The following is a 16111-nucleotide window of genomic DNA, read 5'->3' as shown; positions in this document are numbered from 1 at the left end:
AATTGTCTCAATGTAAACTGTGGACACAAACCTACAGAAAAGGACACATTTTTCCATTTATTGGGTGTTTATTTGACCTCAAACATGTAGGTAACAGGTAAACATGTTTAATATTTCTCAAACAGTTTGCTGTAAACTGATTTGTCACACACACTTCATTAAAGTTTAGATCTCACCTATTTATTTCAGGAGTTTTTAATGTCCCACAGCTACATAATTGTGTCCCGCAATATCTGCAAGACTTTGGGACTCAAACAAGATCAAGTACTAACTGCACAATTACACAACAAACTTATTCCTGCAAGTGACTGACTGTTCCTCAAATGTCCTTTGGGCCTGTAACTTCTCCATAGATCCTTGTATAAAAATCCAGGTGCACACAAATCGATTATAAAAACTATAAAAATCAATTTCCCCAGGGTTTAACCTCACCACAATTTAACTGGGTCAGGGATTTATTGCATTGATTAAAAACTATATCATTTGTTTGTATTTACAAAGTCTGGATAAAAGACTGACTTGAAAAAGAATGCATTATTTTATGACTTGAATGAATGGTCTTTGGGCAAAGACAGGATATGTACCTAATAAAGTGGTACAGTGAGAGTCTTTTATGGCAATGACTTGCTCCGTCACCTTTGATCGAAACGCTGATTTTCTTCGTTAATCTTGTTGATTTGGGATCAATCAGAGATCTTCTTTACCTGTTTGACGCTCAGGCTCTTAGAGCACATGGGACACGCCGTCTCCGTCTCTAACAAACTGCAATCAAAAGATATTTTTAATTTATTTACAACGTCAAACTAGTCCTAAATACTAATAATATTGTGTGTGTTACTCACAGAACGAATTGCGAGTAGAGAGCAGGAAATTCACAGTGAGGACACACGCACCAGTCTTCTTTCACCATGTGACGGCCCTGGGAAAAGGAGAAAGGGAACAAAATCAAACCCGCATATTTATTTATAGGTGATAAATAAAGTGTTTTTTTGAGGTTTTTCTACCGTGGCAACGCAGTAGGGCAGCTTATTCTTGCAGGAACTGCACGTGAGTTCATTCTCGGCGAGCTGGAAGCCACAGAGGGGACATGGAGCCGTGTCCTCCTCCAGCTCTGATGTATCTGGATGTCTGTGGGACGGACACAGGGAATGAAGACGAGTATTTAGAGCAGGGGTTCTCAAAGTTTTGATACCTGAGGGCCAATTTAGGAACCCAACATTGGACTGAGGGCAGCCAAAGGAAAAAAAAAAAAACAGAAAGAAATCCCATTTGTAATCATTTTAATGACCAGATTGCAGTTCTACAGTTTAGAGTTAAGTAATATAAGTGTTAATATAATGTAATTTAAGCATTAATATAATAACACTTTATAATTAATTTTGGCCATTGTTCTTACCTTCTAATTACAGGTTAATACCAAGTAACACATTTCTGTTACCATATATTTACTGGGTAAATAGCTAGTAATTGGGGGCTGTAGCTACCTGCTTATTACCAGCTTATAACACAATAATACACTAAAATTCACCATATAGAAACCAGGTAAATACCCAGTATTTTTGTTTACACTTATTGGTCTGTATCCAGTAATGTCCAATAAACATTTAACAAGCTTAGTAGCTCCTGGATTAAAACTATCAACTGTAATTCATTGCGGGCCGCCAGAAATGTTTCTGCGGGCCGCCATTGGCCCCCAGGCCGCACTTTGAGAACCAATGATTTTAGAGGCTGTGTTGGTTAAAGTAGAGGATGAAGGAGTCAAAAGGACAGGAGGAAGAGGAGGAAGGAAGGAAGTGGCACTGGACGCTCACCGAACCATCGCCTCGATCTTCTTCCTGCATTTCGGGTCGATCTCGTTTCGATACTCCGGTCTCATCAGCATGACGCCAAAGTTGAACGCCGAGTTCTTCAATCCGGCGCGGTGACATTCGATCACTGTCGACGTCAGAATGGGAACGACGTCTGCACACAAACACCGGCGGGAAGTCAGAAAACTGTGACATCCCCAGCTTCACTTTCTTATGAACGTCAAAATAAATGAGAGACGTTGATGGATGTTTTTTTCTGCGTTGACTCACGTGCGGGGAATTTGCCTATGTCGTTGCTGACGCGCGCGAGCATGCGCGCCCCTTTCAGGTGATCTCCCCTCTTTACGTAGATCTACACAAACACACATTTACAAGAGGGTTGAGATGGAGACCTTTGACCTTTTTTCCTGACACTGTGTGTGTGATCGATCTCAAGTGCTCTGACCTTGCCCAGCAGGTAGGAGTGGAGGATCGTGAGATCGGTGGCCATTTCTGCAGGGATGTTTATCTTCTGGGCCTGCAGCTCCCTGTACGTGCTCAACAGCAAATCGTGGGCGTATCGGTAGTTTCCTGCAGGGAATGACATTAAAGCCAGAAAAAAGCACGATTACGGTTGTATTGTCATGTTACGTTTGTTGTGTTAACGTAACATTTGTGAGCGGCGTTTGCACCTGCACACCGCTCTTCTGTGGCGATGATGATGGCGGTTTGAGACGCCTCCCTGTACTGCTGCAGCGCCATGTAGAGACGGAACAGGTACTTGGCGTCCTGTGGAGATTAAATACACGACCGTTCAAAAGTTTGGGGTCACTTAGAAATGTCCTTATTTTTGAAGGAAAAGCACTTTTTTTCAATGAATATAACATTAAATGAATCATAAATACACTCTATACATTGTTAATGTGGTAAACGACTATTCTAGCTGCAAAACGTAATATGTACAATGGAATATGTTGTACATAAGTGTATAGAGGCCCATTTCCAGTGTTCTAATGGTACATTGTGTTTGCTAATGGTGTTAGAAGGCTATTGGATGATTAGAAAACCCTTGTGCAATGATGTTAGCACAGCTGAAAACTGTTTTTCTGGTTCTTTGACGAAAGGGCAAAATGATTATTTTGAATAAAAATCAATATTTCTAATATTGTCAATGTCTTGACTATATTTTCTATTCATTTTGCAACTCTTTTGGTGAATATCAGTGTAACTTTTAATGGAAAACACAAAAAAAATTGTATAGGTGACCCCAAACTTTTGGTACTTTTACTATATGATATTAAAGTGAGTTTAATATTGACCTTTTCCGCTAAAACTGACACTCAGGAATGACCCAGATATTGTGAATATTCATGTACTACTATCTTATCACTATACTATAATGTACTAAGTGTAAACCCAGTACAGTACAAGTAAATGGTTGTGTTTGAAGGCATTGTGTGTCCGCCATGCTGGATCTGTTTATCTCTTACTCCTTCACGTGTCTTACCTTGGGCGTACCATCACTCTCCCCGATCAGGTAATCTGTCAGCTGATTGGTCAAAGCGCCGTCTTTGGCCTGACCCACCTGAAGCATTCACAAACACACAAACATGAAACACCGTCTGCCGAGCGCATGAATACAAACACCACGTCGTTCTCGATGCACAGACAAAAACATCACCATCTCAATGGCCATCTCCACTGCCGGGCCTTCGTCGGTGTTTGGACACTTGAGGAAATGTTTCAGGGCCTGAGGAAGAAAAAAAAAACAAATAATAATAAAGCAATCCTACTGCATTGTGTTTTGTTTATTTTTGAATAAAACAAATAAAAGATCTGGACTTGTTACCCTGCTGTACTGGCCACACTTCTGGAAGAACTTGCCAGCCCGCAGGTGTTTGGCCTCTTCCTCGAAGTGGAGAGCGATGCTCTGGTAATCCTCCTGTGTCGCCTCAGAGCCTGGTGAACACACACACACACACAGGCAGTAATGTGTTAATATTCAACTTAAAGACTATTTATTTGGAATTACACACACAGAAACACACACACACACAGACTGACCGATGATGTCTGCGTAGACCTCCATCTGTCCGTGCTGCTGTGCCACATCGAAAGCCTCGTCTTTGCACTGAGACAGAACCAGGAAGCTGATGGCTGCGGCAAAGTCGTTTAACCGCAGGAAGAACCTGAGAAACACAACAACATATCTGTTTAACTTTGAACAAAAGAAATTACACACATTCACTTGTTGCAGCTTCTCTCAAAAGTGAGGATCTGTGACTGAATATATTTGGGTCCTGTGATTATTGATTCTATTATACTTACGATTGAATGCCAATTACACTTAAAGCTACTATTACTACATCATTTTATTGGATTTTTGTATGACTTTTTTGTGTTTTATTGTAATTTTATAGCTAGTGCACGCATTTTAGGACCACTGACCTGTTCATACTTCATTTAAATGGACATATGTTTTACTTTAATTTCAATAATGACATTTTCTTATGATAATATCTTCTATACTGCATATTAAGTGGCTTATTTCTTGACATTGACTTACTATATCTACACAAGTGTATGGGCTCACTGCTGCTTGGTTTATCATCCAGGGAGATGGAGGTGTATTTTTTATTCCCTATTCATTTTCTATCTGAAAAGCTGTTTGTACTGATGCTTGAAAAGTGAGCTATGAATTGTTATCATAGTACCTTATACGGTCATTGAATAAGGCCGTATAATACACTGAGGGAAGAACAATAAAAGGATGGTTTACGCATTATTAAGTATGACTAAATGAAATGAATGAAATTAAATGAGGCACACAGGCAGGATTACGTAAAATATCAACACACTTATCGCTTTTAATAACTACCTGGCAACCATTTTGGCTCCGTCGATGCTCTGCGTCTCCCTGACGACGCGAACAGCCTCTTCTGGGTTGTTCAGGTGATCCAGCAGCACTCGGATCATGTTGTCCCAGTCTTTCGCGCTCTCGTAGGCCTCGGCTGCTTCCTTGTACCTGTATGTGTACATGATATACATAAAATGAAAGCTATGCATTCATTGATTTTTATGGTCTTCACTGGTGTAAATTAAAAAACACTCACTTGCCGTCTGCCTCTTTGGCCTTGGCGTACTGCAGGTGGATTTTTGCGGAGGAGACGTGTGGGAGCAGCTCTCCGACCTTTGCCCTGATGATATCATAAAATAAAATGAATAAATGGAAAGAATACGATAAGAAAGGAAGTCACTTGCATTTGTGTTTGTGTGTGTTTTCGTCACCAGTTCTTGCAGCAAATGTAGGCAGAAGCAGCTTCGTCGTAATACTGGCCTTTCTCATAGAGCTGAGCAGCTTCAGAGAATTGCTGTAAGAAAAATTAAGAAAACAACAGAAAAAGATATGAACAAAGACTTGTTTGACATGATTTTATTACGACCTGACTAAATGCCTATTATAATGCCCTTTATATTGGGGTTAGCCAAACCTCCCTTTGTGGCATTTTAACAAGGATCACATCTCCCTCATTCTGGCCTCCCTCCATTGGCTCCCAGTGCGTTAAAGAATGGATTTAAACATATTTTTTAACTGTGTACAAATGGTCCGTCACACATTTCACTGTCAAATTTTAAATCTCTTTTAAAAACACACCTGTCCTCCTTTGAATGTCAGACAGTGTGAGTCTGTTAAGTCTGGGTAAGATGTCGCGTCTACTCATTTGTTTTGCAAATAAATTGTAGTGAATTGGATAGATTACATGACTACTTTCCTATTTTAAACTAGTATACAGTTGTCGTATAACATGGGAATTAACCACTAAATATTGTACTAGAAAATAAACCAAAACAAGACATTCATTCATACATAAAAGAGTCTCTCTCTCTACCTTCATGCTCTCCAGTATGGCTCCACATTCCTTCTTGAGGATCCTGCTCGGGTGTTGGATCACCTGTGCGACTCCTCTCCTGATGTCTCCCATCCTAATGGACATCCTGGCGACGCCCGCTTGACAAACCTTGTCGTGCTCCTGGAACTAGAGCGGGAAAGACGAAGGTTGAAGGTGAGTTCAAGAGAGTTATTCTATTCTATTCTATAATGAAGGGGCACTTACGTTATTACTGTGGGTCATGCCTTTTTCGTAGTGTGTCAGTGCGTTCACATAATCTCCACTGCAAAGAGAGATGAAACAGAATGTGATACAGGGTCAATTGATCAAATATGCTGAATGGTATTCAATATGCACACATATATAATATATATATACTTACATAAAGTCCAAGTGGATAGCATATTCTTTGGATATAAAAGGAATCTGGTCTTCAGCGAGCCTCTCCGCTAACATGAGAGCGTTATCCCAGTGCAACAGGTCTCTCCTCATCTAACAGAAGGACGCACTTCATCAATTAATTGACAGTAGGTGACAGATGAGGCACAATCGAAAATAAGACGGAGTCAAATAAACCTCCAGGGCAGCAGTCGGGGAGCTGGAGGACAGATACAGCTTCTCTGCGAGGTTGTGGTCACAAAGAAACATGGCCAAGTGTCCTGCCAGTAAATTCCTTTCTTCTGTGCCCTGGAGGAGGAGGAGAGGGGAATAGGACTGTGTCAAAGTAAAACATACAGTATACTGTTAAAAAAAAAACAAAGGTGTGTTTTGTACCTGGATGCCCTGCAGTGACAGGACCATACCCACGTTGCCGCTAACGCAGTAGACCTGGACGGCCAGATCGACCTCCATGTGGACGAGGCAGGCTTTACCTAACTCTGCCCAGTCGGCATCGCTGCCTGCAGATTTACACAAGTCCCAGGCTTCATCAAACCTGCAGGAGAACACGTTTTACTGATAAACTGAGTGTATACTTCGTTTTTTCCTCAATTATTATTATTTTTTAACTTTGAAAAACAGTATGTGAGCAGATGTATCTCAATATACGTACACTATTACAGCCAGCATCACATAGAGTGCTGTAATGTTTAACACACCAGTATGTAGAAGCTCTTTAACAGAAATTATATTCTTAATGCTAAAATATAATTAGTATTTCAATATTAGTATTTGCTATAGTAGTTATTTAGTTCAAATACTTTTAGTGGTTGAATGCTATGTTTGGGTATAAAAAAGATGAATAGAGTTTGTTATATAATATATTAAAAAATAAATGGAAGATTTCCAAAATATTTATGTATTAAATAATAATGTATATAATATTAAAACTTTGTTAAGCACTGTGTAAATTTTTTTTTAAAAAACCCCCCAGCAAACTAAGTATATGAGTAATGCAGTGTACTTAGTACTAGAAAATAATAGAATGGAATATAATACAATAGAATAGAATGGAATATAATATAATACAATACAATACAACATAATGGAATATAATATAATATAATATAATATAATATAATATAATTTAACATAATATAATATAAAGTATTATGGACAGCACTGACCTCTTGAGTGTGAGAGCCTGGCTCAGCTGTGCACTGATCCCCGGTGGTAAATCTGTCGATGTGCTGGTGGAACCTTGCTTCAGAAAAGCGTGCGTGCTCAGAGACAGTTTGCCCGTCTTACCGTCGCCCATCTGACAAGTCAGTTCGCCGTTGTACAAGAGCAAAGGCTTCTGGGAAAGCAGCAGCGCGGTGCTGCCCGCCAACACCACCTGAGGGCCTGAGGAGACAGAGAGAGTCAAAGAGTTTGTTGTTTGTTCCTCTGAGAACTCCTCCTGTATATGCGTGTCATGCCGTGGCATCTCATCATTACCATATATGGTGGATTTATGCAGAGCGTAGGTGTAGACCTTGTCGGCGTCATAAGCGACAAACACTCCTTTGCTGCCGCGACAGTTGTCCCACAGAACTCCTGTGACTGTGGGAGAGAAGCCGGGAAGCTCAAAGAACCAGTCTTTGGACTATAAGGAATGGATGAGGACACAGAGAGAGGATTAGTCACACATATGACTTTACTTAGTTTTATTTATGAATGTTTTCCAAAAGGATGGAACCTAATTTAACTTTTTTTTTAAATAGGGTGGCATTCTGAATTAAATGAATTAAACCCTATTGAATGTCATGGACTTGGATCTTGGTCATTTTCTGTGATCCTCAATTGCTCACGCAGAGCAACAATCATCTGTTTATGAGTCCAAGGGCCAATTCCAATTCCTATCTTAACCCTCAATCTTAACCCTTAATCTTAACTGGCCCTCAAAACCAAGTGTTGAGGGTTATTTTGTCACTTAGAAATGGGACACCCCTTAAATGCAGATATGTCGTTTGTCAGTCAAATTATTAGGTTGTCAGTTAGTTATAAGATGATACTCATACAAATACCACAACCACGGACATATTCAGCTGACAGTTACCACACACCACGACTTATTGAAAAGTAAACCATAGCAAACCATCGCTTGTCTGCACTGGTCGGCTATTGACAAAAGATCGTAAAATAAAAATAAATGTTACGCAACAATGACGTCAGTAATCCATAATATGGGCCTAAACTAAGATAATACAATGGTTTTCATCATTTTTATATCTCTATTAACAAAGAAAATACTTAATTTGTAGCGTTTCGCTGCTTTCGGCGCCATCTTTGTTATGTGAAAACGCGCAGAGCATTCTGGGTAGACCTGGGTGGGGTGGGTGGTCTCGGAAAATCTCAATATTGAGGGCGATACAGCCCTTAAACTTACCCCTCAACTTAATTTTTCTGAGAATCAGGACAGCACTTGCACTAGAGGGAGCGCACATTTTTGAGATTGAGGGTTAAGCAAGGAATTGGAATTCACCCCAAGTCTGGCTTATTAACATGATACTGAATGGTATTAAAGCTTATTGTACGTGTCCTGCACTTACATTTACAGGAGAGAAGAGGAAGCCGCTGTTCTTATCGTCGATGAAGACCAGCCACGTGCCGTTCAGGTCGGGGAAAACTCTCCTCACGCCCACAGAGTGACTGTAGCTGCTCGCTGTCTTCCAGTTCTCCAGGAAGACACATTCGACATGACCTGACTGAGAATACAGAACATTGATTAGTAGAAGAGACGATGTACGAGTTAGGAGAAGTCTTCACCTTTAGTTTTTACATGTGACTGAATGTCAGATTTCTATTCATGCATCAGTATCACTGACGTGTGTGTGTGGTGTGAGTCTTACATCAGTGCCGTAGTACAGGAAGTCAGCGGTGAGCGAGTGGCAGAGGATCCGACCTTTTCTCTCATCGCCTGGAAACAACGTCATCTGATTCTTTTCCTCTTGGTTTTTGCCTTCGATCTAAACACACACACAAACTAACATTATTATAGAGTGAAGCCTGTTTAAAAACACGTACAGACACCTTCAGTCTCACCATATGCAGCTGCACTTTTCCCTCAAACAGCGCTGCTGCGTAGTCCGAGTTAAGGCACATGCGGGCGATTGTCCCCAAATACTCAAAGTCCTTTAGCTTCTTAAAACCTGCGCGATACAAAAAAAAAAATAATTCAGTAAAACGTCTGAAATCACAGGTATTTTAGAGAGACTTAATATTTAAAGACACGTACCAGGTTCATGGTCGACCAGAGCGTAGAACCAGGCTCTGTTGTTCATACCCACGGCGACGTGATACGGACCGACTGCAATGAAAGTGGGTTCAACGTCCACTTCTATGGCCACGGGAGTCTCCTGGAAGAACACAGGACATCAGAGAGAATACTGTCTACTGGATTGTAGAAACTCTATCTCACCATTTTAATGACTCTTTTTTTAGAACTGAAACAATGAATTGATCAATCGGAAGCTTTTTTCATGATTAAAACAGGATTTCTGGTTGTTTTAGCTTCTTAAATGTGAATATTTTCTTTGTTTCTTTGCTCCAAATAACAAAGAAATCATTCTAACTGAATAAGTGTGGTTTGTGGACAAAACAAGACATTCGAGAACATCATCATTTCCATTTTATTTCCCATTTTCTGACATTTTATGGATCAAACGATGTAATAATTAATAATTGACAGATTAATAGATTAGGAAAATAACCGTTAGCAGCAGCTCTACTCTTATTTGGTAGTAATAATCATTAAAATCGGAATAAAGCTGAACGTACAGCTTGTGCAGCCCTGATAGTTTTTCTTTTCCTTGTCATAAACACGTATAAAATCCACTCTTTGAGCTTTACGGTGCTGTACTCTCTCTCTCTGTGTGTGTGTGTGGACTCACTCCTTCCACCTGGTTGGACACAGTGACCTCCAGCAGAGAGGTGAGGTACGCCACACGGGTACCAAAGCTGTCACCCAGGATGGGAAGCTTGATCAGGAAGACGTGAAGCGTCCCCTTCTGCGTGGAGACAGCCAGCAGCTGTCCGTCGTCCGTCCAGCTCAGCTGGTCCAGACCCGCGTCGTCGTCGTCGAAGTGAAGAACGCCGCTGACGTCTTTGAGCTCAGGCAGCTCGTGGAGTTTGATGCTGCGACGATAAATGTGAAGGATTCTCGTGTTTTTTTTAATGCTCATAAACAAACAAAGTAAACTTTCTGTACCTGTTGTCTCCACAGGACGCAGCCTTGTTCAGCGTCGGCGAGATAGCCACACTGTTAAGACTCTCTTTGTGGTGTCGAGCCTGGTGCAGCTCCTCGCCGATCTTGTTGATGTGAGTGGAGATGACCACAAAGTATCCGTGGGAGAATCCAAGGAGGATATATCCATCGCCGTACCTGTGACAAGGGAGAGAGAAAACTCATTTTAATACATTTATCTCACTATTATTCACACATCTGCGCCCGCGTGGACGCGTGTCCATACCAGTGATACGACACGATGTTTCCATAGTGACGCTGGAAGGTCAGTTCTATCCGGTTGTCAGGGTCGTTGACGCTGAAGAACATCAAAATCTTCTTGTCTACAGACACGCTCACCTGAGGGCGAAAGAGTTGAAGTGAACAGGATGTGGAATTCTTTTAACACTTTAGATTAGGGAACACATATTCACCATTATCTAGGTGCTTATAAGTCACATACTAGCCCTTTATTAGTAAATATTAAGCACGTATTAACACCTTATGTAGGAAAAATCTTAATTCATGTCATAATAGAGGTAGAATAAGGTGTTAATATGTGCTTAATGATTACTAATAAAGGGCTAGTATGCTACTTATATATATATATATATATATATATTATGTTAGATTAATTCCATTATAATTCCATTATATATCCTCATGTTTGCTAATGTGTTTTTCTGCAGCAACTTTTCAAAATAAAAATAAAAAGGCCAATAATGTGGATGAGAGACTGTATTAATTTTAAAGTTTCATGTTTATTTAGGGAAATAAATGAATAAGCCGTTTGTTATATACTTTAAATAAAACATCAGTACTACCGTGATACTGTAACTAACATTTTTTAGCTTTCGGTAACACTTTATATTAAGGAATACATATTCACCATTCATAAGTCGCATACTAGCACTTTATTAGTAAATATTAAGCACGTATTAACACCTTATGTTGGAAAAATCTGAATTCATGTCATAATAGTGGTAGAATAAGGTTATGTAGAATAGTATGTGCTTAATGATTACTAATAAAGGGCTAGTATGCTACTTATATATATATATATTATGTTAGATTAATTCCATTAGGTGTGACTCATGTTTGCTAATGTGTTTTTCTGCAGCAACTTTTCAAAATAAAATGAAAAAGGCCAATAATATGGATGTGAGACTGTATTAATTTTAAAGTGTCATGTTTATTTAGGGAAATAAATTAATAAGCTGCTTGTTATATACTTTAAATAAAACATCAAAACACAGCATATACAGTTCTACCGTGATACTGTTACTAAAATTTTTTAGCTTTCGGTAACACTTTATATTAAGGAACACATATTCACCATTCACTAAGTGCTTACTAACATGCATATAAGTCCTATACTAGCCCTTTATTAGTAAATATTAAGCACGTATTAACACATTATGTAGGAAAAATCTTAATTCATGTCGTAATAGTGATAGAATAAGGTTATGTAGAATAATACGTGCTTAATAATTACTAATAAAGGGCTAGTATGCTACTTACATATGTTAGTAATGGTGAATACGTGTTCCCTAATCTAAAGTGTTACCATTTTTCCTTGTGCTTGTGTGCTCGCGGCAGAAAAACTCACAACGGTGTCCTCTTTAGTCGACATTTCATCCATCTTCATCGTGGAAAAATAGATATCAGACGGTCTGCCGCCCAGTGTCGTCTAGCGAGGGAAGAGACATAAATCAGACCTTTTCGGTTCTGATGTAAAAAACGTCAGTATGACGGCTCGTGGTTCCCCAGGTACACTACCTGCCTGACTGTGTCACCCTCGTGAGTGCTGATGCTCAGCGCGTTGTCGTCGCCTCCCAGAGCCAGGAGATTCTGAGAGCTCCAGCAGCCGCAGGTGATCTTCTTCCTGTGTATGCCAAACACTGAGATCTTACGCAGGGTTTGCTGATTGTAGATGAGCAGGTTTCCTTTGACCGTCCCGACCGCCAACAGCGGGCTGGTCTTTGACCACAGCACGCACGACATTCGATCTCTGTAGCAACACACGACCATTTAATTATTGTTGTTATTATTATTATTATTATGTGCTTGTATGCAAATGTGAGATGTTTTAATGCTTAGAACACAGAGCATTTCAGCTGCTTTTTTTCCATTATTATGTTTAAACGTACAGTCTATACAGAGACTATAATAATGTGCAATATAGAGTGTCTTATATGCATTTTTTCAACTATACAAACACACCTGAGCAAAAAGTACTAAAAAATTTTAAAATTGGATTGAATCATATATACACACACATATATATACGTATACATACATATACACACATATATACGTATACATACATATACACACATATATACGTATACATACATATACACACATATATACGTATACATACATATACACACATATATATGTATGTGTATTATACATACATATATATACGTATACATACATATATACACATATATATACGTATACATACATATATACGTATACATACATATATACATATACATACATACACGTATACATATATACATATACATACATACACGAAGACATACATATATACATATGCATACATGTATATGTATACGTATACATACATATATGTATATATACATATACATACATACACAAAAAAGCAAAAAGTACTAAAAAAATTTAAAATTGGATTGATTCATAGACACACATATACACATACAAATATATATACATATATACACATAAATACACATATACATACGTATACACACATATATACGTATACATACATATATACGTATACATACATATATACATATACATACATACACATATACATATGCATACATACACGTATACATACATATATACATATACATACATACACGTATACATACATATATACATATACATACATACACTTATACATACATATATACATATATATACATATGCATACATATATACATATGCATACATACACGTATACATACATATATACATATGCATACATGTATATGTATACGTATACATACATATATGTATACGTATACATACATATATGTATACGTATACATATACATACATATATATACGTATACATACATATATGTATACGTATACATATACATACATATATATATGTATATATAGATATATAAATGCAAACTCAACAACACGAAAGACAAAACATTGTCTTCTTATGTGCTATATTTTAAAGCCTGAAGATGTGACCCATATAAGGAGTTGTGTATTATTCCCACGGCAAATTACCAAGGGTTAACGTCAACGTGCCCCTATTTTGGGAAAGGTGGCTGCGTGATGTCATACCTCATGCTACTGTCTATGTGGTACGTTCTATTGACACTGGCGTCCCACAGGTAGATGAACCTGGATTTCGCAGCGATCACGGCTAAAACAGCTCCATCCTGGTCCCAGTCCATACCAACACAGTGTCTAAGGGGGGAGAAGGAGAAAGAAAAGTTGAAAAACAATTTTTGAACAGTGAAATTAGTCTCTAGGGATCTCACACTCACCCGGGAAGTTTGACTTCAGTCTTCTTGAGTCCATGTCGATCGAATATTTTCACAGAGTTGTCCTTTCTGTGTTAGAAATATGATGAAAGTTTTTGCTTCTTGTGTGAAAGGAAACAGGAAAATATTTTTTATTTTTTTTTAAATCGAGAAACCACAACAGTTGACTCACCCGGCCACAGCAATGTAATTACCAACGGTTTCCTGCCACTTGCAGAGGAGGCGGGAACCTGCCCAGGCTTTGTCCGAGAGATTGAAAACATTCTGTGAACACAAATAAAATGTACTTTTTAAAGTTTTTATAAGTTTAATTTGGAGGAAAATGAATATGAGCATGTGAAATTGAGAGGAATACAATGAAAGTTTGTCCAAAAACCTGAAAAAAGTGAAAATGCTGCATCCACTTTCCTTCTATTAACAATAGATTACACGGATCAAAGGCGGATGAAATTCCCTACCATGGTAACTATGGCAACCCAGATCAGAATCCTGGTTTAAAATCAGCGCACAGTTGAGGACAAGAGTGAAAGAGCTCGGCTTTAACGGCCGTTTTTATTCACTTTCTGGCGATAAAAAAAAAAGTCTCTTGAATGACACACACTTGACCTTTTTGAATCATTAAACCACAAGAAACACGGTCACTTGTGGTTTGACTCGACCTTCTTTCTCTGGTACCGTCTCGCCGAGTCCTTGTGTTTACGGTCAGGTCTTGTTTTGTCAGTTAATTTTTGTCATTGGCTTTTATTTGGCAATTCACATCCTGCCCTAATGTGTTCTAACCCGTCTACTCTCTAACCCCATGTGATCGCAGCCAGTTTGTATTTGTCCTTCGTGTCCCAGCATTTGGGCCATTTGACTTTTCGGCCGTCTTAAGAGTGGTGCACTGTCTTTTCTGCCAGTGCTTTGTACAATATATGAGCTTTTTTGGGTTCTGATACCTTCATTCTTCTTTGTTTTTACGTCAACAGGCATCCATAACGTTGCATCACTACCTTCTTCCACGCGGAACCTTAACGCTTTTCTTCTAATACTTTTAGGCAGGATGTTAATGTTGACATTCCTTATTCATGTCTTGCCTTTCATGTTATCCTTCCTTTTTTACAAACTTTCCTTTAAAGTTGATCATGAGTCAAATTAATAATAATCTAAATTAATCCACACGCAAACCCATAACAGAGTGTGTCATCAGAGAACCAGAGCCTGCCACAAATCATTGGGAAGAAGAAGAAGTGATGAAGTGACAATGCAAACTGGATGATGAGATAATTATTATACTATTATAATTATTTTTTTGTTAAGTTTTCTATGCATATATAATATATAATACAGTAGAACAGTTTCTGATTTTCCTCAGAATCCCACCAGAGGAAGCTTATGTCATTAAAATCAGATTGTTTAATTACACTACCGTTCAAAAGTTTAAAAATGTCCTTATTTTTGAAGGAAAAACACTTCTTGAATATGTTTTTTCAATATGTTATGAATATAACATTAAAGGTGCCATATGTAAGAATGTGGCCAAAAACGGTTACTACATTCAAATTCAAAATACCGAGGTCTTTTAGGTTTGGTTTACTGACGTAACTGGCAACCCGTGGTTGCTCTGCAGCTGAGACTCTACTGACTGCAACGACTGGTAGACGGCAGTAGGTGGCGCCAACCAAACCAAACATAAACATGATTTGCAGTCTGCAAAAGATTTTTTTAATGCAAATATTTTGTCTGTACTGTTGTTGTTGGTGAGTTCAGTTTGTTATATGAACATTATTCCTGAGTCTCTGTGACATATTAGGAGGATTTTATGATTTTATGGCCAGTTGCTTTAGATTTATTACATAATGCACCTTTAAATTAATCAGAAATACACCCTATACATTGTTAATGTAGCTGCAAACACCTGGTTTATGCAAATGAGACACATATAGGTGTATAGAGGCCCATTTCCAGTGTTTTAATGGTAGATTTTGTTTCCTAATGGCATTAGAAGGCTATTGGATGATGAGAAAACCTATGTGCAATGATGAAAACAGCTGAAAATCATTATTTCTAATCTTGTCAATGTCTTGACTATATTTTCTATTCATTTTGCAACTCTTTTGATGAATAAAAGTGTGACTTTTAATGGAAAACGCAACAAAAATTGTACAGGTGAGCCCAAACCTTTGAACGGTAGTGTATATGAATATTCACATTCAAATAAAATACCTCAGTGACGCCACAGATCCAGTAGACGGCAGCCTTGCACAACTTTATGTCCTTCTTTTGCACAGTCACAGTCTTCCTCAT

General features: G+C 38.5%; 1 protein-coding gene across 1 annotated transcript; it reads right to left on the bottom strand.

The window, feature by feature from the left end:
- Positions 1–683: 683 nt before the first annotated feature.
- LOC310943947 (WD repeat-containing protein 19-like) lies at positions 684–16111 on the bottom strand (the record flags this gene model as incomplete). Its single annotated transcript, XM_083909643.1, has 34 exons — positions 684–762; positions 843–919; positions 1005–1128; positions 1812–1962; positions 2079–2160; positions 2254–2378; positions 2480–2576; positions 3295–3372; positions 3469–3537; positions 3637–3746; positions 3852–3976; positions 4666–4812; positions 4901–4984; positions 5076–5158; positions 5678–5824; positions 5903–5960; positions 6060–6169; positions 6254–6364; positions 6452–6611; positions 7243–7459; positions 7553–7700; positions 8647–8802; positions 8947–9063; positions 9140–9246; positions 9333–9453; positions 9988–10231; positions 10305–10478; positions 10567–10679; positions 11929–12009; positions 12099–12330; positions 13623–13748; positions 13829–13894; positions 13998–14089; positions 16031–16111. 34 exons carry the CDS (start codon positions 16109–16111, stop codon positions 684–686), a joined length of 4092 nt encoding a protein of 1363 aa, XP_083765769.1.

This window comes from Microchirus variegatus (genome assembly GCF_963457635.1).
Source record: "Microchirus variegatus genome assembly, chromosome: 23".
Classification (NCBI taxonomy): Eukaryota; Metazoa; Chordata; class Actinopteri; order Pleuronectiformes; family Soleidae; genus Microchirus; species Microchirus variegatus.
Note: the sequence above shows the minus strand (reverse complement) of the source record. Positions and strands in the feature narration are given on the sequence as shown.